We start from the raw sequence: 26,009 nt of genomic DNA, 5'->3' as shown, positions 1-26,009 counted from the left end.
AGCAGTATGCGATTAAGTATATATATGGAAAATATAAAAATTGTTTCCATAATGACCAGGCTCAAAAATACCAGCCCAAGAAGCACTGAACCAAATTAATCTGTCTAACTGTATGTAATTAAAACAGAGGTTTAGTTGCAGTTATTTGCAAATACCTGGGAAGCTGCTGGCCAAGCGTCACGGCACTCTGTGTAGCTGCAGTCCCAACTATGATTTTTAAAGCCTCCAAAAGGAGGAGCACAGGTGTGCTAATCAATAGACAGGGAGCAGATGGCAACCTAGACCTGCCCCTATCTATAGTTGGTCTGGCAAATGAGAGCACTGGAAAGACAAAAAACAGGGGTGAAACCAATACATGCCTACCAAACCAAAATACCACCAAACTGGGTGCGGACCACATCAAACTGGGTCAGCTAGTCAAAAAATGACAATGCATAAATTAACTGTTGGTGGTAGATCTGTGGAGGCACTCTGTTACACTCCTGAAAATCTCATCTCCATCCCTAGCTAATGTTAGAAAAAAAAATTGGGTTGGGACTTTGTATGAGGCATGTGGTAGCACCACCACAGGCCTCCATCCCTGTAAGGGTGTAAAAAATGGAGGGTTGGGACTTTAAATGAGATGCGATTATAGCAGCATGCAATTAAGTATATATATGGAAAATATAAAAATTGTTTCCATAATGACCAGGCTTTCACACTGAGGAGTCAGTGCTATTTTTAGCAGCGCTTTACCGTCGTTTTTGTGGCTAAGCGAGGCATTTTTTACCCCCCTGCTAAAGGCCGAAAAAAGGTTAAAACCGCCGATGCAGCTGCGCTTTGCTGGCGGTTCGACATTGATTTCAATAGGCAGGGGCGCTTTAGGAGCGGTGTATACACCGCTCCCACAGCGCCTTGAAGATGCGGTTAGCAGGACTTTTTTTACCGTCCTGCTAAAGCACCGCTATAGTGTGAAAGCCCCTGGAGTGAAAGGAGAGGCTCTTTCAGGGTGCTTTGCAGGCACTATTTTATACAGAGAGAGCCTATTTGTTTTGGGGAATCCTGTTACACATTTAATATTTTTAATCCTCATGCTGCTAGCGTTAGTAAATAGATAGGAAAGTATATCATATTTACTTGTTTTAAACCTTTTTACATTTATTCAGGTATTTCCTGGTTTCCTGCCAAGACAAATGATGTCATACATCTGAGGTGTCTTCAGGAGGGGAGGAGAGGAAAAGAGATTTTCTCAGCCAAGCATACTCTCCTGTATGCATGCTTAAGCAGATGGATTGCAGGAAGTAAATACTACATGAATCATTTGCCCTCACTTAAGATGGCCACAGCCAGGAATGCTAGGGGGTTGTTTTTCAAAGTGATTTCTCAACAAAATAAAGCATGAAGACAAGGTAAGAATGGGGGAGGGGGGTTGCTTTGATTATTAAAAATTAATTACATATTTTTTTGGTTTGTGGTGCTCATATGCAGTGAAGATCTGTTTTAATTCAAGATAAATAGGGTTATCCAAGGCTTTCTTATGTTAACCCAGGTGCTAAACACAGTTATTTCCTTGCCCCAGCATACAATATTCATGTTTTGATCCATTATGTCCTATTAAATAGCACTAGTAGGAGATTTCAATGAGTTCTCATTTTGGGAAAAAAATTAATAAATAAAGATAATTAGACTAGAGTTGTTTATAAATCTGGATGCCCAAACACTTATGCCGCGTACACACGTTCAAGATTTCCGATGGACTTTTTTGTGTGGGCCCCATCAGACTTTTTTCCGTCAGTGTTTAGAAATAGAACATGTTTTATTTTTTTTCGATGGGAAAAAAAAAAACTATAGGAAATTCCTACCATCTGTGTGCAACTCCGATGGAGAAAAAGTCGACGCATGCTCGGAAGCATTGAACTTAATTTTTCTTGGCTTGTCGTAGTGTTTTACATCACTGCGTTTTGGGCGGTCGGAATTTGGTCTGACAGTGTGTATGCAAGACAGCTTGAACAGAATTCTGACGAAAAATTCCATCGGATTTTAAGCCATCGGAAATTCTGATTGTGTGTACAGGGCATTAGGCTCAGGTAATGGATCGGACTGCCCATGGCCAATTTTAGTTCATACTTCATCTGACTACATGTGAAAATGATAAAAGTAGCTCTTTATAGGACCGAAGGAACAATTCGCTGTTATCAAGAGAAAATAAACACTTTCCAGTCATCTGTGCCTCAGTGCTGCTTTAATATTCATGTCTGGCTCTCTCTGTTGGTCAATAAATCACACATTTTAACTTTTCCTAAAGGCTTTAGGGCCATACTCTGCAAATCCCATCATCAAGTTAAGAGTGATAATGGCAACAAACAGTATGTGAAAAGGGTGCATATAAGCTTCTAGTGACCTTGTGGATAAAAACTTTCAAGCTTTCACACTGATTCACAGACAGCTCTCTTGTGCTTTGATGTTAAAATGTGGTATAAAAGGATTACAGTTGGAAAGAACTACGGTACTTTTAAATACTATGGATAAATGTTGATTCAAGATTGAACACCACACCTGAGGAAGTCTTTTTTGCCACGATAAATGCAGGGTCATTATGATTTGACTTCCACTGCACTGGTACTAGCTGGTCTAACTTTCCTTAAAGTATAGCCAAAGCCCAAACAATTTTTTTTCCCATTTTTAATAGAGTAGGGAACTTTAAACACCAATCTATTTTGCCATCTGTGTTTCATATTTGGTCCCATCTCCTTTCCACTCTATCTAAAAAAGTAAACAATTAAAAAGTGGGCTTTAGATAAGCTTTAAATCCCTATTCAGGTGTTCTATATAATATATATCCACAATGCATTAATTTTGAACTCTTGTATATCAATTTATTAGTGCTTTTGTTTTCACAGACTTATCCTGCTGGGTTACCATGTCATATATTTTAATAAGCACTGGATTTTGTTATTTGGCAAATTTCTAACCTAAAAAGGAATAGAAAATTCTGCGCTTAGGTAGTGAGTTTACTGCTGCCTCCCTATTTAAGATTTCACCTTTGTGAAATCCAGAAGAATAAAAGTGTGGAGACAGGTGTGCGAGGAGCTCTGCATGCTCTTGTAACTGCTGAGTGCTGCTTTTAGTCTTAATACCTGACCGTTTGGAAATCATGCCACAGAGGTGGAAGGAAAGTGAAAGTTTCTACTGCATCCCGGCACTCATTGGAGGGGTCAGACTCTCTCTGAGATATCCGATCATTTGTATATTTTTTTCTGTTTTTTTGCTTGCACTTTAGAGGTGCTTGTTTATAGTATTCATTATTAACAGCACTTTAGAGAGCTTTATCATATATTAACTTTATTGCCATCAAAAAGGTAAAAACATCTCATGTGACAGGTCCTCTCTTTGCCACCTCATTTACCCTTCACAACCACTGTATGTTGTTCTGTATTGTGTGTTATTAAAACTAATAAACAGATAAAAAAAAAAACTCAGGGCCCTTAAAGAGCCCTTCCGATGGCACATCGATGAAGCCTTGTTGAGTGACCCAATACAATCTGCAATACTGGCTAAAGCGCTCAAGGCATTTAAGACAAATGATATCGAGGAAATTTCTTCTGCAATGCTCTGGGTCACACACAAGGCAGTCATTAGGAGTAAACTTATCCACATTACCTCTTGGCGCAAGCGGGGAAAAAAGAGCTAAAATTTACAATCTTGAAAAATAATTATTAAAGATTTCCAAAACCCATAAACGACACCCCACAGCCAAATCTATGTACTGAAAGACAAAATAGAACCCAGACTAGCTAACAGGTTGACCCCCAAGAATCTTCTTTCCCAAAATTCGCTCCTTTATGGGTACCCTCACTCAGAATACAGATAATATAATGGCCACCTTTCATAGATAGTATTCAACATTATATTAGAAAAGGGGGGAACTAATGTGCATATCAAAGGGAAATAATCTAAAACCTAAAATAAATAGCAGCAGCCACCTAAAAATGTTCACACATAAACAATAATATTAAAAAGAAGAAGGTAGGGGGCGCTCACTGACTGAATAACCAGTAAATAGATAAATAGATAAATGTGCAACTGACATCAATCAATGTGCATAAAAGTGCAAAAGTCTGTTACAAAATAAAGTCTTCAAATAACTTCACATTTAGCCCTGGTTCACACTGGGTACGATTTGGAACGATTTGAGATGCGATTTGACATGTCAAATCGCATCTCAAATCGGCGGCAATTGTCGGCAATGGCACTGTCCTAATCAGTGCGACGCCGCATCTGCGATTTCAAAAAGTAGTTCCTGTACTACTTTTTGCGATTTCGGGCCGCGATTTACATTAAATTGCGGCCGAAATCGCGGCAAAATCGCTGATGTGCAATAAACTCCAAAAGTGCAAGCAGGCAATCTTCACAGGATCATGGTGATTACAAAAGTGCAGGTGCTGTTTTTCTTCCGGTGCAGGTGCTAAAAACAGTTTCCCCCAGCCTCTCACCTTACAGAAAGGAGCGCTCCATAGTGCAGTAGGTTAAAAAAGGGGGGATTTATTAAACATAAAAATCACACTTTTAAAACAGAGAATCGTCAGCGTTATAAACGTATGAACTCCGGTCTCGGCCGCGGCCGGGATTGCGTCACAATGAGTTCCAAGTCCTTCACCCGTATCGATCCTTAGGAGAAAGTGACGTAGTCTGTCACGATACGCGTGAAGGACTTGGAAGCCGTGGTGACGCACTCCCGGCCGCGGCCGAGACCGGGAGTTCATATGTTTATAACGCTGACGATTCTCTGTTTTATAAGTGTGATTTTTATGTTTAATAATTCCCCCCTTTTTTAACCTACTGCACTATGGAGCGCTATAAACTGAAAGACCTATAAATCAATGGTTGTGGAACAAATCATTGGAGTTTCCATTATTTCTTATGGGGAAATTTGCTTTGATATAATAATTCTTTGTATTATAAGCATGTTTCCGTTACCAATTATGCTGGCAATCCAAGGTTTTACTGTATTCTAATTCAAGCGCACGTGTGAGACTTCAGGGCCACAATTTAGAGCCATTTCCTATATCAAAAGGCATTAGACAGGGCTGTTCCTCGTCACCTTTGATCTTCACCATCGCAATTGAGACATTGGCAGTTGGGATCAGGAGCCACCCAGACATCCATGGGGTTCAATGTGGCCCTCAGACTCACAAGTGCATGCCATTTGCTGACGATGTATTACTCTTTGTCACATCTCATTTAATTTCTACACACATAATTCTGTCTTTACTAAATAAATTTGGGAAGGTCTCAGGGTTACAAGTTATATTATCTAAATCTATGGCACTCAACATCATGAGAACATTTCCAATGGGAATGCTGTACAAGTGAAAATATTTCTTCCAATTTTCCCAACAAGAGAAAGAAAAAACAAACCTGAAAGGGGTACTAACTATAAAACTATTTTCCATAAGATATTCTTTAACACAGTTTGTTATTCAATATAATAGTGTCTGCTTCAAGCTATTAGGACAAACTATTACTTTATAGCAGGTACCTGTGAGCTTATCATGCGCTGTGATGAACGTGCAATATTGGCGGGAAGACCAAAGAAAGCAGGCTTATCATCCTCTGGGAGACTTTCAATCACATTGCGATAGTCCTGTAGGAAAATACAATAATGAGCAGATTAGTTTTCTTCAGTTGATTCAGCTGTCCAAGTATAATAGATGACCGGAAAATATACTGTAGTTTGTGGAACCAATTCCAAAGCTTGCTAGAGAACCTGACCTTTGAATAAACAATTATATATATATATATATATATATATATATATATATATATATATATACACGGTATATATATATATATATATATATATATATATATATATATATATATACACATATATATATATATACATACACACACACACACACACACACACATATACACACACACACATATATAGAGAGCACCTTATTTCTTAGGATTCGAGGAGGAGAAAGCAGTTTGCTTTATGATATGCAAATTTAGCTGCACTTTATACCACACCAAAATTAAAAGACATAAACGTGCCTAAGTGCAGAAGTAAAACTTTATAAATCTCAGAAGGGTTAAATACACTTACAAAAGAGTGGATGGTTAGGAGCCCATCATATTAGTAATATGGCAGGTGGTCTGGCATTCTTGTAGTCCCAAAGAGTCTCAGGGATATCCGGAGGTGTAATTCTATGGTAGAATATACTGAAGTGGCCGGCAGATGGAAGCCACAGCTCTCCTGGATACTGGGAAGAGAGTTAAGCCTTGTACACACGACCGAGTTTCTCTGCAAAAACCAGCAAGAAACTTGCCTTTTTTTTTTGCCGAGGAAACCGGTCGCGTGTACATTTTTCGACGAGGAAACTGTCGAGGAACTCGACGAGCCAAAAAGAGAGCATGTTCTCTTTTTCCTTGACGGGAATTGAGAAAATTGGCTTGTCGAGTTCCTCGACAGCCTAACAAGGAACTCGACGAGCAAAATGATGTGTTTCGCCCGTCGAGTTCCTCGGTCGTGTGTACGAGGCTTTAGGCTGTCTGAGACAGCATGGAAGACAAATCCAGGAACATCAACAGGAAAGGACCAACAACCAGCGTGGACAGCAAACCAGAAGTAATGTCATCAACATGTGACACATTTCGGAACAGCTAATTGGTTCCGTCTTCAAGTATTTTTAACCCTTTTTTGGAATATATAAAGTGCACTTAGAGGCCCCTTTTTTTCTTTTCATTTTACTTCCAGAGTTTGCTTCTCTCTTCAAGTGCTGCTGGAAGTGGATTAAGACCCTCTTCTATTTCTATATAGACTGATATCTGCTTGGTCTGTTACTCAGAGCGCCCTTATACACACTTTACACCACACCTTCTGATAAGACACAATTTCTCCATAAATATTAGTATATACTGTACATATACACTGATCATAACATTATGATTATGACATGTAAAGTGAATAACATTGATTATCATCTTACAATGGCATCTGAACGTGGAATGGATACAGTGCATCCGGAAAGTATTCACATCGCTTCACTTTTTCCAAATTTTGTTATGTTGCAGCCTTATTCCAAAATGAATTCAATACATTTTTTTTCTCACAAACAATACCCCACAATGACAACCTGAAATAATTTTTTTTAAAATCTTTGCAAATTTATAAAAAAAAAATATATTTTTTAATGTACATAAGTATTTACAGCCTTTGTGGTGTTACTCAAAATTGAGCTCAGGTGCATCCTGTTTCCACTGATCATCCTTGATTGGAGTCCAACGGTGCTAAATACAGTTGAATGGACATTATTTGGAAAGGCACACACCTGTCTATATAAGGTCCCACAGCTAACAGCACAAACCAAGCCATGAATCCAAGGAATTGGCTGTAGACCTCCGAGACAGGATTTTTTTGAGGCACAGATCTGGGCAAGGCTACAGAAAAATGTCTACAGCATTGAAGGTCCCAGTGAGCACAGTGGGCTCCATCATCCATAAATCAAAGAACTTTGGAACCACTAGGACTCTGGCATGCATAGGTGTTGTCCACAAAGGAAGCCTCGCCTAAAGCCAATGTACAAAAAAGCCTGCCTAGAATTTGCCAGGGCCCATGCTGAAAAAGAAGAAGACTACTAGGACTCTGTACTCTGGAGTGATGAGACCAAGATAAATGTTTATGGAAATGATGGCTTTAAAACTGTATGGCGTTGAAAAGGTGAGGAGTACAAAGAAAAATGCATGGTGCCTACAGTGAAACATGGTGGTGGAAGTGTGCTTCTATGGGGCTGCATGAGTGCTACTGGTGTCAGAGAGCTGCATTTCATTGATGGTAGCATGAATTCACAGATGTATTGCTTTATATTAAAAGAAAAGATGCTATCATCACTCCATGCCCTTGGTGATCGTGAACTTTTCCAACATGACAACGATCCTAGAATGTAAAAACATGTAATATATTGAGTCTTTTGTTAAGTTTGTCTTTTTTTCAGGCTACGTATATTTACAGCAAGTACAGAAAATACCTGTTGATCTTGCCATAAATGCAGTGTCGTCCGCACTACCTGTAAGCATATTAGCAAAGGAGTAAACGTATCCACCCTCAGGCTCGGTTCACACTGCTGCGCTGTGAATTTGTTCATTTTTTTGTCCTGTGTGAGGTGCGAATTTAAAGCGATTTTACCGCAAATTTCAGGAGTTAGCCAATGGAATCATAATGTAAAAAAAAAAAAAAAAAAAAAGGTGTTAACTTCCTTTTTTTTTGTGGAGAGTAGCAGTGGCGGCCCGTCCATAGGGGACGCACGGGCGCCACACCCCCAAGCTGTAAAAAAAAAAAAAAAAATTAAAAAAAGGAAAAAAAAAAAAAAGTGCCCTTTAACCACTTAACCCCCGGACCTTTAGGCAGCTAAATGCCCAGGCCAGGTTTTACGATTCAGCACTGCGTTGCTTTAACAGACAATTGCGCGGTCGTGCGTCGTGGCTCCCAAACAAAATTGGCGTCCTTTTTTCCCCACAAATAGAGCTTTCTTTTGGTGGTATTTGATCACCTCTGCGGTTTTTATTTTTTTGCGCTATAAACAAAAATAGAGCGACAATTTTGAAAAAAATGCAATATTTTTTACTTTTTGCTATAATAAATCCCCCAAAAACATATATAATTTTGATTTTTTTCATCAGTTTAGGCCGATACGTATTCTTCTACCTATTTTTGGTAAAAAAAATCACAATAAGCGTTTATCGATTGGTTTGCGCAAAATTTATAGCGTTTACAAAATAGGGGATAGTTTTATTTTTTACTACTAATGGCGGCGATCGGCGATTTTTTTCGTGACTGCGACATTATGGCGGACACTTCGGACAATTTTGACACATTTTTGGGACCATTGTCATTTTCACAGCAAAAAATGCATTTAAATTGCATTGTTTATTGTGAAAATGACAGTTGCAGTTTGGGAGTTAACCACAGGGGGCGCTGAAGGAGTTAGGGTTCACCTAGTGTGTGTTTACAACTGTAGGGGGGTGTGGCTGTAGGTCCGACGTCATTGATCGAGTCTTCCTATAAAAGGGATCACTCGATCGATGCAGCCGCCACAGTGAAGCACGGGGAAGCCGTGTTTACATACGGCTCTCCCCGTTCTTCAGCTCCGGGGAGCGATCGCGAGGGGGCGGCTAGAAACGAATAGCCGCGCCCTCGTCCTGGATCGCTCCCCGCGGGTTACCGACCGCCGCATGTACGGGGGGGGTCCCCCGATCAGACCCCCGACCCGCGGAAAGGCGGGGACGTTCATGTACGCCCATATGCCTGTAAGTATATGTGTATATGTGGACGTATATGTACATGCGGCGGGCCTTAAACGGTTAAGAGTGTCCAGGGCGGCGGACATACGGCAGTCTATGGGAAGCTTCCCAGCTTGCAATCAGCTGATTGTGAGCTGGGAAGTGGATTTGCCCGCATTTAGGGTGTGTGCAGGGCGCAAGCTGTGCGCCCCGCACACACTCCCACTCTCCACTGATTTGTTTCTGTCCTCCCTTCCTGTATTTTAATTGGCAGTGATCGAGTTCAGTGGGCGGTGCTTTTTTCAGCACACCCGAGTCACTTCTGGGTTCCCGACTCACTGGAGTGTGAAGTGAAGTGGGGGCCAATGATGGACTGAGACTGAGTGCAAGTGCGGCTCCATAGGCAGAGGTAAGCCCCTATGCAGAGGCAGTAACTAAGCATGATGGAAGATAAGGGGAAGCAGCTCTGTATACCGTAGATGCAGGGACTGAGCACTGAGGGATGAACTTGGAGTCGTCCTCTCAGTAACAAGCTAATGCAGAGAGGGAAGTAAATGTTTCACTGACTTGTGATAACAGCTCACTGCACACTAGGCTCAGCCTTATATATTGCAGGAAATAACTATCTTCCCCTGTGACAGGTTGCCCTCAGACTGCTGCTATCTCACTGTTTATTGAACTTGTCTCCAGTTAGAGTTATACTGTCCCAGCAGTAAATGAGGCTGAGCCTGAGTGTGCAGTGAAAGTTCTGTTATCATGTGAGGACAGAGGTTAACCCTTTACTTCCCTGCATTTGTTTTGTTGGTTTCTCCGATTACCTACTGGAGGTAGGGTATGAGCCCAGGTTCAGACTACTGCGATCTAAGACATGGCATGTGATTTGCACCGGCACTGCGGTGCGAATCGCATGCGATGTCAGTGAGATGTGAGTTCAGCCATACAGTTGTTTGGCTGAACTCGCATTAGATTTGCAGGAAAAAAAGTGCAGGGACTTATTTTCCCCACACACTGAAATCGGATCGCAAGGGTGTTCTCACCTATGCAATGCGATTTCTGTGTGAGTTCACAGTTCACACTGCGATCTGTGAACCGATCTGGGGGTGCCATTAACATTGTAATGACACCCGCAGCTGTTCGCAGAGGGCAGTGTGAACTGCCTGCAGGAGAGATGCGATGCGGGAACCGACGCTGAAATCGCACTGGTTCTCGCAACACAATCAGTGTGAACCCAGGCTAAAGGAGAAGGATCATCCCATAAAACCAGGGCTGGTGCTCCATGCTTCTAGATTAGAAGCATCCGCTATTTTAGAATTCAACTGTTTGTTGAACCTGGGTGTATTACAAGGATGAGGATGATGATGACAGGTGTATTATAGAATGATGAGGAGTATGATGATGATGATGATGATGAGGATGATGAGGATTGATGATAATGATGGGTGTATAATATGGGGATGACGATGATGGGTGTATTATACAATGACTGGAGCATCAGGGTGTCAGACAGTGTTATTGAGTGTGCCACATCATGTCTCGTTGGCTGCTTTGCAATACATGATTTTGGGGATTTCTGCCATGTCATGTGCTGACTATGTTACACTACATAATAGTCACAAATTGTGAGTACATCTGTCCTGTAATATATACAGCTATATACACTCACCTGTATATAGAGACCATCCTCCATCATCACTGACTGCAGATATACATCATTATTATTTTATTTATTTTATTTCAGGTACTTCTATAGCGCTGTCAATTTACGCAGAGCTTTACATATACATTGTACAGTCACATTAGTCCCTACCCTCAAGGAGCTTACAACCTAAGGTCCCTAACACACATTCATACACATACTAGGGCCAATTTAGACAGGATCCAATTAACCCACCAGCATGTCCTGTTACTGTATACATAGCTGTATACAGGACATATGATGTATATCTGCAATCAGTGATGATGGAGGAAGGTTTCTAAATACAGGAAGGAAGGTTGGTGTATATAGCTAGCTGTATACAGGACAGATGATGTATACCTGCATACCCTGATCTGTGTTATGCTGAGTTATATACCCTAATCTGTGAGGCTGTGCTGTATACACTGATATGTGAGGCTGAGCTGTATACTGTGTCCTGTGATGCTAGGGCTGTATACTCTGTCCTGTGATGCTAGGGCTGTATACTCCTGACACTATGGGTGGAATACAGGGGATGGTGTGGGTGGAGTATGCAAGGGGTGGGGCTTATGGGAAGTGGGAGGGATAAAAATGAAGGGCGGAGTCTTGCGCCCCCCATCCTAAAACTTCACCAGCCGCCACTGGAGAGTAGTATGGTGGAATTCGCACATGTGTGAACCATCAATGGGATTCCAGAACAATTTCCATTCATGTCTATGGAGACCAAATTCACAACGCAATGCTGTAAACTCGCACAAGACCCTTTTTTTATCACATCGCATTCATAGAGGAATCGCAACGCATGTATGTGAACGACCGTCATTGAAAACAACGACTTTATGGATGAAGTGTGAATTTAGAATGTTTTTGACACATCACATTCATTATGAACTTGCATCAGTGTGAACTGGACCTTACACATGAAGTGTGTTATTTTCAAGATTACCAAGTAAATAGATAGCCAATGCAGGCGCATCATCTAAGGGCTGTCAATTTGCAATATAGAACATTTTTGTTTTTGGGTTTAGATGTTTAGACTTGAATGTAGTATTATACCCACTCCAGTCTTTACATTTTATCTTCTGCTGACTTACTACCTGCATACCAACTGTAAGGAGGAGGGAAAGAAGCCGTACCAACTACTTTTCCTATGGAATTGTAATGCAAGAGATGACATGTAAAAAAAAAAAAGTAGTGCTATACTACATAATTCTGGTGGGGAGCTTGATGGCTCCTACAAGCCTAATCACACTGATCGTAAAAACAGAACTCACAGAATAAATAAAATAAAAAAACTTACTATAATGCTGCAGGAATTTGGCAGAGATACGGACAATGGAAAAGTCATCTTGCTTCCCTTTAATCCTCCAGAATGAGAATTGAAAAACTGTTCCAGATAGGAGCGAAGAACTCGTAAATCAAAATAGTTATCTACACGTCCTCCGTAGATTGCGTTCTCCAAGAGACCGTGCACAAACTCCCACTGAAAGTTTCTGCCACCTAAAAAAAAAAAAAAAAATTCCTAAGAGGTATAGAGAAGTTTTGGAGTAGTAAAATGTCATATATTTTGGGGCATTATTTTAAAAGTAGGCTTTGGGATTACAGTAAAGAAATGGTAATCCTCACCTACCTCTCCGATACATAGAATATGGTAATTTGTTACTTCTGAGGAAACAACTTACTGATTGCCACCACAATGCACTGTGAGTTGAGTTAGTTTGGCAGAGCTGTTTAGATATACCGGGCTTAGCCCCACTACAATTAGTTATGGACAGGCCCCTTCAAATATAATTGTTATTGGACTTTCTCTGCGTATATTTCTTGACATGTTTTGTATTTTTTGCTGGCTGCAAGATTCCCTACTATCCCATCTTTAGCTGGGTACTGCTATACACCTGCTGTTCATAGGTTTGGATATCACAGGTATTGACACAATAGTACTTGACTTTTTGTGAAGAGATCAAGAATAGTGGGCAGTCATCAGTATACCATTGAACAAATATGTTATAGCACCAACATCCCTATTAAAAAATATTGAAAGAACAGGATATATGATTTTGAAGGTGCTAGAGATAGTCAATACAACATAAATTATAAAAAAATAAATACATTTTATTAATAACAGCAATTAAAAAACTGATAAATACTATTCATTGACTGTTACAGGCATACATCTAATACCTAACATGTAACAGTGATGGATTTTATACAGTTGAAAGTAGCGTCCATTTTTGTTCGACAGTTTCGCCATTAAGGCTTCATCAGGACTGGACACAAAGGGATACTTTAAATACTTTTTCAAAAGAAATCCAGCTCATAGATGGAACCAATCCTCTTCTGGTCTCTGTGTGTGCACATCACTCAGCTCAATTCAAAAATTGCCAAAAGTTCCCATAATGGGGGGATGAGAAACAACCACACTATTCAGAAACCTCTTGGGATGCCTTCCTCTGATTGTTCAATTATCCATCCATAAAGGAGCTCCAACTGGCCACAGAGTTAAATAGAATAATCCGGCTCTATTCTACTTTGCCCAGAGATATCCAAAGATGAATCCTCAATAATTAATGCCTATGCCCCTCTTGAGGCTGCAGATAATGCCTTTCCAAGGTAGAAAAATGGGGGAGGGGGGTCTCCTGGAGAGTCAAAGGAGCTGTTTGGTGAGAGACGATTCACGCTTTTCAGTCTGTTACAGCGTGACGAATGTGTTATCTCCATTACAAACGCTACTTTTACCGAAGGTGCGCTCCCGTCTCATACTTTATTCTGAGCATGCGCGGGTTTCTAAGCATACACACAAACGTGTTTCTCGTTGTAAACCAGCCTGCGAGAAACACGACAAGGTAATTGAGTCTTCCGACGAGAAAAAAGAGAGCATGTTCTCTTTTTTTCTCATCGAGATCCACGACAGTTCTCTCAACGAAAAACATACACGAGAAAAACGGTCGTGTGTACGAGGCTTAATCCTTTTGGAAACCTCCAAAGTGGAAACAAGGCCAAGCGACTTGCATGTGCATAAAAGCGCAAGCACTTTTTGTGAAAGAAAAAAAGCAGGTAGCAGGTGTTCTAGACTGACGGGTTTGAAATATTTAGCTGTAACAGAAAGAGTGGTACAAAGATGAGTGCCTGCGGGCAATAGCAAAACATGGCGGAGATTCCATTCATGCTTAGGGCTGCATTTCTGCACATAGGGGGGGATCTTGTCAGAATGAATGGTCTCCTCAGTGCTGAAATGTACAGACAGATATTTATCCATCATCCATTCATAGCAGGGCAATGACCTCAAACATACAGTAAAAAGTCATAAAGAACTATCTTCAGTGAAACGGATAAGGAGTAGGTATGGCCCCACACAGACCAGATCTCAACGTCCTTTTTTTAGTGCTTAAAACATTTGCACAGTACTGTTTATAGTTATAAACTAAGTGTTGTTTATGTTAAAAAATCACTTTAAGCTGAACTTTTCTTATATGTAAATCTAAGGCCTTATGCACACTGGGTAATTCCCCAGCTCTTTTGAATGCCTTTCTACTAGCAGTTCAGTTTAGACGTGTCAGACGTGTCAATCGTTTGGGCACTCATTTATATTATTTTACTCTGGCTATTGCAATAAATAAACGCTCAAACACTAAACATGCCTAGCGTTTAGGAGTGTAACAAGCATTTAAGTAGTCGGACGTTTTTCTGCCCAAATCTCCTCTCCTGAATTTGCAAGCAATGTTTTTTTTTTCCTGCCTCTAAAACACCTATGTGTGCAAGGACACATAGGAGTTGATTTACTAAAAGCAAATAGACTGTGCACTCTGCAAGTGCAGTTGCTCCAGAGCTTAGTAAATAAGGTAAAGCTTCACTTTGCAAAAAATACCCAATCACATGCAAAGAAAAAAAAAACAACAGCATTTTTGCTTGCACATGATTGGATGATGGAAGTTAGCAGAGCTTCTGCTCATTTATTAAGCTCTGAAACAACTGCACTTGCAGAGTGCAATTTTACTTTGCAAAGTGCACAGTCAAAAAAAAAAAAACTGAAGAGGCTATACATTTAATTTATTTACCAAAAAAATTTAAATATTATTTTGTAGGGTTAAAATGTCACATACCTTCAAACAGCCGATCAATAATATCATATGCAGCACGCAGATCTGACAAAGAGAATTCGTAAAATTTTGTCCAACCCTTAAAAAAAGAAGAAAAAAAAAGGATTGTTATTAAATTAGATTCTTTTAAATTAAAAACAAAAATAAAACATTTAGCATCTAACAAGAACATTTTTCAATTGAAAACATGTCCCTGTATACACACTGTATATAGCTGGTTGCTAAGGAGGGGGCCAGGAAGTAATCAGCTGTCAGCGGGCTTCCCCACTGAAAGCTGAATGTAAATTATTATTTCAGTTAATTCAGGCTATTTCAGGACATATTTTAATTTGAAAACATGTAATGTCACAAGGGGCGGGCTCTCTGGACTATGTCATTGGATGGCCACGCCCCATGCCTATAGAGGTGCCAGACAGTGTGGACATCACAACGGAGAAAGACGACTTCTGGACAAGACCTCTTTTTATTTTTTATTTTTTACCAGGTAACTGACAGCGAGGAAGAAGACAGCTATGAGGAGGAAAAAGACAGCGTTGGTGAGGAAGAAAACAGCTCCACGGGAGAAGACAGAACAAAAAGAAAACAACACCGAGAGATGATGGTTTCAGGAGAGGATGGCTACAGGCTTCTTTTTTAATAAAGGACTTGTCAAAAACCAGCTCTTGTAGTTTATTAACATGTCACAGTTTTTATGCTGAATGGGTAGGGGTACCCAATACCCATTCACATGGGTGGGGGGGCGGGATCTGAAGGCCGCCTTGTTAATGGGGACTTCCAGATTCCGATAAGCACCCGACCACCCCCGCCTGCAGACCCAGACAACCAACAGGTTTGATGGGAAGAGGTCCTTGTCCTCATCAAAATGGGGTAATTAAACAGGGATCATCATTCTGAGAGGTCATACAGCCGCAGCCAACCAGCATTCTCCAGTTTTAGTAAATCAACCCCAATGTGTTTTATCAAGTATAGATGTATAGCAATAAGTATTTTTTATTTTATTTTCACATGTGATTTATGATACATGATAGTATTTTTGATAATAGTATTCCTTTAAGCCACATGGAAATCTATGCAGTTCCTCCTATACTGTGATATGACCGTGAAGAATTCATGAGAAAGGTAAAAATCTGTATTTTGTCTCAAGCAGAACATCTAGTTATAAATGTGAAACCAGAAAATGAAGGACTGTATGCTGCTACATCTTCAGTCAATCTACATACTATAATAGCCTTTCCAGCAAGGCACAGTAAATTCTCCCAGGTGCCCATCCTTGGCCCTGTGTGTCACAGGCAGCCAGGAGGATAAATGAGGTTGGCTTACAGTGTTAAGGTGCTAAGTAATTTATTGCCATGCGGCCTCAGGATAAATTAGCATTATCGCAACTCACAGCTCAGCACAAGGATACATGAGAAATAATCGCTATAGACAAAATTACATTTCATATAATAAAAAATAAAAGGTAAAAGAAGCTTTATGGAACGGGGGGGGGGGGGGGGGGCACATATTAATGTTACATTTTATTTAACTTATGAAGCAGTGTTTTAACTAATAAACGTACTAATAAAACACACCGTTTGGGCAAGAATTTGTAGACACAATGGCCCGGATTCACAAAGCACTTGCGTCGACGTACAGTATCTCGAGATACGCCGCGTAAGTGCAAATATGCGCCGTCGTATCTATGCGCCGTGCCCACAAACCGAGATACGCCTAAAAATAGGCTTCATCCGACCGACGTAACGTGCGTACGCCGGCGTATCGTGGGCGCATATTTACGCTGGACGCATCTGGCGCTCCTATTGATTTTATATTCAAAAATGCAAATGAGGGAGATACGGTGATTCATGAACGTACTTGCATCCGGCGCAGGCTACGCGATGTGCGCGTAAGTTGTACGTCCGGCCTAAAGTTATTCCTCAGAAAGCAGGTGTAACTCAGCAACAGACGTACACAGGTCAGCTGGAGAGCAGCTGCAGCAGCACCATTATGGACAAGCTGAGCAACCACACTTGCAGGACAACACATCTGTATGCCAACATGCCAGGGGCAGCCATGGTCATAGCACTACTGCGTCCACAGGCACGGAGGAGGGCACGGGAGAGGATATACAGAACGCGCATGAACGTCTTTGGCATGGGGGAATCGGAGGTGTACTGCATCTTCAGATTCAGCCCTGATGCCATCCTTGAATTAGCCACAGCCCTGCATGATGAAATCACCGGCCAGACAACGCTCACATGCAGTGCAGCCACTGGTCAAGGTACTGGCAACACTGCATTTCCTTGCCAGTGGATCATTCCAACGTACAAGTGGAGTCGTGTCTGGGATGTCACAATCCACCATGAGCAGATGCGTGCACCAGGTTGTCCCCGCAATCCTCACATGCATGTCCCACCACATCATCAAACCCACCCAGGAGCATCTGCGGCAGAAGGCAATGCAGGATTTTTACAGAATTGCCGGATTCCCACGCACCGTGTGGGCCATTGATTGCACACATGTGGCACTAAGCCCCCCCTGTGCTACAGAGCACATATACCACAATCGTAAGCAGTGGCATTCCACCCCGGGGCCAGCCACGACAGCTACATATACCGTCAAAGCAACATCCCAACAGAATTCGAACAGAATGTGTACAGGGACTGTCAGACCCCATGATGCAGACATCATGAGGGGCACATGCACGACTAACATCCTCATGTCTTTTCCCTTCCAGGTGACTCGGCATATGCACTTGGGCCCCATCTCCCTACTCCATACCGGAATCCCCAAACCAGAGGAGAGAGAAGATACAATGCTGCACACATACGCACTCGTGCAGTGGTGGAGCGCACATTTGGCATCCTGAAGGGATCATGCCATTGGCCGACATGGCATGCCCTTATAGGACGACGGCACATCCCTTTGTGCACATCTCTCCAAAAAAAAAAAAAAAAAGCTCATAGTCTTAGCAAACAAAAAAAAAAGAGCACTCATTTGCCCTCTCGTGGGCCAGGCCTGGTGGCACGGGTACACCTCTCCAGTTGTCTGGGGGGAGCCTCGGGTGGGGGGGGGGGGGTGGGGCATCAGGAGGAGGTTCATCCCCTGGTCTGTCACTCCTGGCAGATGCTGGCTGCATGCCCTCCAATGCAAGGGCAATGCGGGTGAGGACAGAGTTCGTCCCTGCCTGAATCCGCAGCTGGCGGGTGGTGGTCTGCCGCTGGTGGCGCCTGGTCTGCCTTCCCTCCGCCTCAATGGCAGCAGTGTTGGCCTGTACAGCCACTCCCAGGCTCTTCACCTCTGCCACGAGGCCTGCAGCTCCCCAATTGCCCGGGTATGGCGCCCCAGGCTGGCCAGGGCCTCAAAACAGGAAGGCGGATCGGTTATCCCGGCAGACAGACCTGCAACCTTTGGAATGTTAAAGTGTTTCTCCTTGAAATCTGTTACACAGTGGGGGGTCTTCTGCCCTGTCTTAAGGCTAACACCCCCCCCCCCCCCAGACGTCTCCATGGTGTGGAGGAAAAGCATTGTTCTGTGTCTGACTGTTTGTGTACATTGATTGCCCCCTGGGGCTTCTGTCTCATTACACATAGCAGTCCTTCTATTCAAGCTATCGGACCAATCCTTGCTGACCCTGTTTCAAGTCCTCATTTGCATGGCTAAGAGGACCTAATAGAGAACTACAATGTACTTTAAAATTGACCAATAGGAAAGCGGTTGTTGGGGGCGAGGTGTTCGAACTGCTGTATAAAAGTGTGTTGTGTGCATTCAAGTTTCCTGTTTGAACTTACATACAGCCTGCCTGGTGTTTGTTCTGATGGATTTCGAACGGCACATAGCTGTAGTTTGAATCCTGGAGCCTTGGATGACCGAACCATCAAATGTTGCGATCTGCAATCTGATTCTATAGTAGCAGAGGAGTGTCGGGAGAGTGGAACCGAGCGAGCAAGGGTCTTGTTACAACTACCAATAACTGCAGTGAGTGTCTTTTTTTTTTTTTATGAAAAGACCAAATACTTTTTCCCACACCGCTGAAGTGCAGTCACGTGATCCCCCTCTGCTGGCCGGCTGCCGTTACAGGGGAATCTCGGCAGCTTCTCTCCATAGATTGGGGAAGAAGAGCGGATGGGGATCACTTGTGGATGCTGCTGCTCTGGAATTTGCTAGAGACTCAGCCAGCGCATCATTCCTCACTTTTTCATCAAGGACTAATTATTTCATTGTTCCAGTCCTACGTCAGGCCCTTTGGGTTGGCTACAGAGACCTTTTCTGGGGATTCTTGTGTGGGACCTCGTGAGCCTAGGAGGTTCCCCACCCATCTGGTCATTTTGCAATAGGGAAATACATATTCCTGTCTGCTCAGCTCTATCTTAACACTTTCAGGAATATTCGATTTTATGACAGAAACTGCACAGATTTCTCTGTAATCGCAGCTGAAATCAGGACAGACAAGCGGAGTGAAATTGTGCGAGATCAACTGAACTCGCACAGCTTCGTTCCCGCAGCCCAGTGTGAACCTGGGCTAATACCCATGATTTTGGAATAGGATGTCCAAGTTAATCTAGGTGTGATGGTCAAGCATGATCATCTCACAAAGTTGGTCCCTGTGCATGGGTGTGTTTCTTCAGTTAGTTCATCTTAAATAAAAGTGAATAAAATCATCTTCCAGCTAATGTTTCCCTTAAAAGGTTTAGAGGTGATTGAAGCAACTGCAAAAGGTGATCTCTTCCAGGAAGGTAGGCACATAAGAGATCTAGCCACCTATTAGCAACCTAAAGATATACATACGGTAATGCCTCGTTCACACGGGCGATTCGGGGGGGTGATAAAAGTAGGTGGTTGAGCTGCAGCTCTACATCCCCCGAATGTCCACCTAAAAAATAACCTTCAGCAACTCAGGGCTGAGCAGCCCCCGATGCTTCGCTCTGTGGGCATGGCAAGAATTCAACCCCTCGTATTTTGTGGGCAGTATCACCACTGAACAAGGCTTTATTAAGTCAATGGGGCCCTATATCACCTGCTATGCAATGCACATGGTTGCAGTGAGGCCTTTTCAGGGATGACATATCGCATCCCAGCCATCTGTCAACTGTCCTCTGAAAAGCTATCTACTGCTTTTCAGAGGGGCGGCAAGGGCTGCCACCTGGGCAAAGGAGGCCTAAAGTAAACAGGAATTTGCTCATTTGATGTTCTTCTACATTTTCTTTCAAACAATAACACATATAATATAGAGTGACAGTGAATGATGGCACAGCCAACTTGCCAGTAATGTTATGGCAGTAAGGGTTTGCAAGATAAAGAAAAAAAACTGAATAAAATGAAATGATTTTTTTTTTTTTTTGAGAAAAAATGCCTGACTGCTGATAAGTCTAATTCAGAATGTAAAATTCAACATCGACAATTTCTTAAAGTGAAAAAGGAAGGCAATTTAGTGACTAAAGGAAGTAAATGGAAATCAATGTCTGAGTTATAGTCTGCACTACTGTAGAAACAATCAGTTTACATTTTAGAATATCATATCCTTTATGGATCTTCTGGGAGGACTTTTTTTTGCCATTACTGCTACCAACGTGGTAATCATTTTGAATTTAAAAGTGCTTTAAAACATACCTGCATGTCCGCAATCCTCTTTGGAATGAATAGGAGTTAAATCATTCCTTGGCCAGCCAATTAAGTCGGCCACAGACTCTGCTCCCGAGGAAGCCAGGGAGGGGGGGGGTGGCGGTGGGGGTGAGGTGATGACGCTGACTATGGGCCTCACATTGATAGACAGGGGTGAATATTTGTAGAGTTTAGTTCTGCTTTGAGGTGTACCTAAAGCCAAAACGTTTTTTTTGAGGAACAAGGATTACCCTTTCAAGTTTTTATTGCTGTTTGTGTTCCTGCTGGGGAGATTCAACCTCTCTATTTGCCCTGAAAAGAAAAACCCTTCCCTACTCTATCCAAAATGTTTTGGCATTAGATATTCCCCATTCATGAAACCTGACATATATATCTGTAGCGTTTACTTATCTCTCTCCAAAATCTCTAAGCGCTGTGTTTTATTGCAGCTTCCTTCCTCTGTTATTAGCAGAGTCACATCTGTAAAGTTCTCCGACACATGAAATAAAAGCAGCTGACAATTTGTGTTGGCGAGGGAGCTTAGAGGTAGATTAGCACAGAGGTTGCCCATTTACACTGTAGCTCTTCATGTTTCTTTGTTCCCCTGCCTATATGGGGGGGGGGGGGATGCCTTTTCTTGCCAATCAGCTCTCATACAGTGTAAGTCCAGACTCCCCACCCACTGTTGAATGAGGAAGATTTGTAACATGATCTGCACTTTCTAAAGAGCGTAAAAACCTAAAGACAGCAGATATACAAGTAAAATGTAGAGAGATTAGTTTCATCCCTGTGTATCATCTGAGGCTAATCCGTTCCCTGGGTAAACATGAGGGATAACAAGTGGCGCACTTGCGTTTGGCCTTTCCGCGTTCCAGCGTGGAACGCAGCAGCGCCGAGCAAGGACATCATTGCATGATCGCCAAATGCGTTCCAGCGTGGAACGCATCGGCGTAAGGCGACAGGCGTCGCTTACAACAACTCATCAGGTTTTGGCCAAGGAGGGTGCTGAAGTGCTGCCTATTACCACAGCAACTAGGTTCTATTTACATGTGCCATAGCTTGTATTCCATATGGAAGGCACTAGAGCATGTGTTCTGCTTTCTAATGCACATTCATAAGCATGTTCTAGACAATGTATTCATTGTTGTCTTTTTGAAATACTGAATCTTGGGTTTTCATTAGCTGTAAGCCATAATCATCAAAATTAGAAGAAAGAAAGAAATGCTTTATCACTATGTGTGTAACACATCTACATAAAATATAGGAGTTTCACTTTTTGAATAGAGAAATAACTTTTTGATGATCTTAGTTTGTAGACGATATAGCTTTCAAACAAACTAATAGACTTTTTTTTATTAAAAGCATGTAGCAGAATACATTTTGCCCTAAATTTATGAAGAAATTTTAATATTTTTATTATACATGTTTTAAAAACAGAAAGTAGAAAATATCGGGGTTTATATTGCAAAAAAAACAATTCTATGCATTCCATGCATCAAGGTGAAAAAACATCAGATGATGCCCCCCCCCCCCCCCGTTTTACTTACCTGACCCTTCGAAAAGTTCCGCGCTCGCCCCCGTCGTCCTCCTCGAGTCGAAGCCCGGCCATTGATTGGCTGCAGTGGATGGATTGAAAGCAGCGCAGCAATTGGCTGGCGCTGCTGTCAATCACATCCAATGACGCGGCGCGCCGGGGGCACTGTAACACAGGAGTGCGCCCGCAAAAGCTACACACCATGCGAGCTTGCTTGCATGTCTGTGTGTAGTTGCTGCGGGGAGGAGCCGCGATAGCTGCCGAGGGACCCCAGAAGACCAGGATCGGAAAATGAACTGCACAGTGGAGGTAAGTATAACATGTCTGTTATTTTTTTTTTCTAAATTTCCTTTACAACTCGTTTAACCACTTAACCCCCGGACCATATTGCTGGTCAAAGACCAGAGCACTTTTTGCGATTCAACACTGCGTTGCTTTAACTGACAATTGCGCGATCGTGCAACGTGGTTTCCAAACAAAATTGGAGTCTTTTTTTCCCCACAAATAGAGCTTTCTTTTTGTGGTATTTGATCACCTCTGCGGTTTTTAGTTTTTGCTCTATAAACAAAAATAGAGCGACAATTTTGAAAAAAATAATAATTTTTTACTTTTTGCTATTACTATTTGCTATTTGCTATTTACTTCCCGCTGAGGAAGTTGATATAACGTAACGCGTCCGGTGGTTTAGGAGCCTGAAACATCACGTCGCTCATCTGCTGTTCATTCCTAAAGATTGTTACTTCATGCCGTTTTTTGTCTGGCCAAATGTGAGTAGCCTGACTTTTGCTTCTTTTAAAGAATAAATCCACACATTGCAACAGTGAGCACTTAGTATGTGATTATCTCTTTACATGCACCTGTCCTTTGCGGTTTGGTTGTCTTATGAGGATCTAATACATCAGCCTGGTTCCTGTTCATGACCTGCCTATTTGATTTGCTTTATTGACCATCTGTTAACTCAGTGGTCCATATATGAAGGTGAGAGTAGCCATCTACAACGGTGGAGGGATCACTTCAAAATTTTGGTGGATTGTCACGTGGTGGAGATTTATTTTCGTTTAATTCACTCATCTTCTGACACTTATGGACTTTTGGACTGTTTGTTTGAATTGTATTTAATTTTTTATATATATATATATATATATATTTTTTTTTTTTTTTTTTTTTTTTCTGCATATTTATATTCACACTTATGGTATTGGTGTTTGAGTATACCAGTATCATTTATATATTTGAGTTTTGCGCTGCACTTTTTCTATTTTATTTTTTACTTGCTTAGGATTTTTGCGAATTTCCCTTAGTGTTCAGCTGGCATTACCAGTGATCTGAACCCTGGGGGTCTGTATCACATAAATACACTTTTAATATCATAATTTTTTGATCTATATATTTGCGCTGATTGCACCTTGTTTTTTATAATAAATATCCCCCAAAAATATATAAATAAATGTATTTCCTCAGTTTAGGCCAATACGTATTCTAATACATATTTTTCGTAAAAAAAAAAAATCGCAATAAGCGTTTATTGATTGGTTTACGCAAAAGTTATAGCGTTTACAAAATAGGGGGTATTTTTATGGCATTTTTATTAATATTTTTTTTTTTTTACTAGTAATGGCGGCGATCAGCGATTTTTTTCGGTACTGCAACATTATGGCGGTTACTTCGGGCACTTTGACACATTTTTGGGACCATTGGCATTTTTATAGCGATCAGTGCTATAAAAATGCATTGGATTACTATAAAAATGCCACTGGCAGTGAAGGGGTTAACACTAGGGGGCGGGGAAGGGGTTAAGTATGTTCCCTGGGTGTGTTCTAACTGTAGGGGGGTGGTCTCACTAGGGGAAATGACTGATGATCTGTTCATACATTGTATGAACAGAAGATCAGCATTTCTCTCCCTGACAGGACCGGGAGCGGTGTGTTTACACACACAGCTCCCGGTCCCCGCTCTGTAACGAGCAATCACGGGTGCCCCCCTAGTGGCCTGCGCGAGAGCCGGCGTTATATTACGCCCTCTCGCGCAGGGGAGCCGACCTGCCACTGTAAAACAACGGCGGTTGGTCGGCATGTGGTTAAAGTGAATGTAAACCCGATTCATGAAATTTGACCTGGGCACATATATCTGTAGTGTTTACTTATCTCTCTCCAAAGCCCAAAGTCTCTTGTCTTTCTGACGCTCCGTACTTTTGTTATCAGCATGATAACTTCTGACAAGTTCTCTGACACGGGAGATAAAAGCAACTGGAAATTTGTGTCAGGGTGGGTGCTATAAATAGATTAGCAGAGAGCTGATCTATTCACATCTCTGCAAGTATCTTTGTTCCTCTGTGAACCAAAAGCTCTCAGCCCTTCCCCAAGCTCTCGGCGCTTATGAAATCCGATAAAAAAATATATATACACAAATATAACCAAACCATGCGAGAGGTGATATGCAGATCTATAATGCACCTCCCTCGCAATCAAGCTAATGAAAGCTGGAGCTGCTACTTAATCTCTGTCACATAGACAGATGAACATGGAATAAGAAACAACATATAAACAATATATATATATATATATATACAGCAGCGCTCCTTATGGAGTAAAACTCTTACCAGACAACGCTGGGTAATAAGCGTTGTATCGTAACTTAAATCACAGCAGGGATAAAATCCAATCCAATCCTCATTAGATATCCTCTCCTGCTTTCAGGAAATGCCCCGGGTGTGAAGGGTTTCAAGTGCCCACCGCCCAGTATTAGGGTGAAAGGGTCACAGCAGCAGACGTCACGTTGTCTGTGACGTCTGCTGCTGTGACCCTTTCACCCTAATACTGGGCGGTGGGCGCTTGAAACCCTTCACACCCGGGGCATTTCCTGAAAGCAGGAGAGGATATCTAACAGTGGCGGCCCGCCCATAAAGGGCGCCCGGGCGCCGCCCCCCCCAGTCAGTAAAAAAAAAAATCTAAAAAAATCTAAAAAAAAAAAAAAACAATTTTTTATTTAAACATGTCCCTTTAAGGAAAAAAAAATTCAAAAAAAGGTTCTTATGTGCACCGAGTCCGGGCATCGGGAACAGCGCGGTATGGGTAGCGCCACGTCTGTGCAACCACGGGATTGGTTGGGTTGTCCGCGATTTCGGCCGAATATTCACTATAAAAAAAAAATGTGGAACATTTGGAATTTTTTTTTTTAGTGCACATTTGGCCGAAATCGCGGCACCCCCATCCCCCCTGCGGGGGTGGGGGTGCCGCGATTTCGGCCGAATGTTCACTAGACATGGTGAGCAATTAACCCAGTGCAGATGTAGGCTCATTGCAAGGGTGGATTTTTTTAACATTTTCATGGAGTTGGGCTTTAATAAATGATTTTTAATGTTCAATGCAATGCATATTATGGGTGAAATGCCAGCCGTCAGCAGCCTGAGCCCAGGAGAAGATGGGGAGCTACAAGTCCCAGCAGGTTATAATATAAGGCTCCTAGGTGGATGGGAGTCTTATATTATAACCTGCTGGGACTTGTAGTTCCCCATCTTCTCCTGGGCTCAGGTGCATGCAATCCACCATCTATGGGACTACAAGTCCCAGCAGTGAGAAAAACTGGACAAAGATGGTGGATTGCATGCACCTGAGCCCCAGGAGACGATGGAGAACTACAAGTCCCAGCAGGTTATAATATAAAGCTCCGAGGTGGATGGATGACTGGACAGTGACACAGTGGGGACAATTGGCACAGTGGCTGTGTTTGATGGCATGGTACAGTGGCTGCATTTGATGGGATGGCACAGTGGCTGCATTTGATGGCATGGCACAGTGGCTGCATTTGATGGCATGGCACAGTGGTGACAATTGATGGCACAGTGACCACAATTGATGGC

At 42.1% G+C, this 26,009-nt stretch overlaps 1 protein-coding gene across 1 annotated transcript in view; it reads right to left on the bottom strand.

Moving 5' to 3' along the window:
* Positions 1-26,009, bottom strand: part of DYNC2H1 (dynein cytoplasmic 2 heavy chain 1) — a 613,609-nt gene that overhangs the window by 152,652 nt on the left and 434,948 nt on the right. Inside the window, exons 81-83 of the mRNA XM_040339316.1 lie at positions 15,040-15,115; positions 12,240-12,439; positions 5,519-5,623 (exon numbers count right to left, since the gene is read on the bottom strand). Of these exons, the coding sequence (XP_040195250.1) occupies positions 5,519-5,623; positions 12,240-12,439; positions 15,040-15,115 (381 nt within the window). The remainder of the gene's footprint in view (positions 1-5,518; positions 5,624-12,239; positions 12,440-15,039; positions 15,116-26,009) is intronic.

The sequence above is a fragment of the Rana temporaria genome, chromosome 2 (genome assembly GCF_905171775.1).
Source record: "Rana temporaria chromosome 2, aRanTem1.1, whole genome shotgun sequence".
Lineage (NCBI taxonomy): Eukaryota > Metazoa > Chordata > Amphibia > Anura > Ranidae > Rana > Rana temporaria.
The sequence above is the reverse complement of the archived record's forward strand: the minus strand, read 5'-3'. Positions and strand labels throughout refer to the sequence as shown.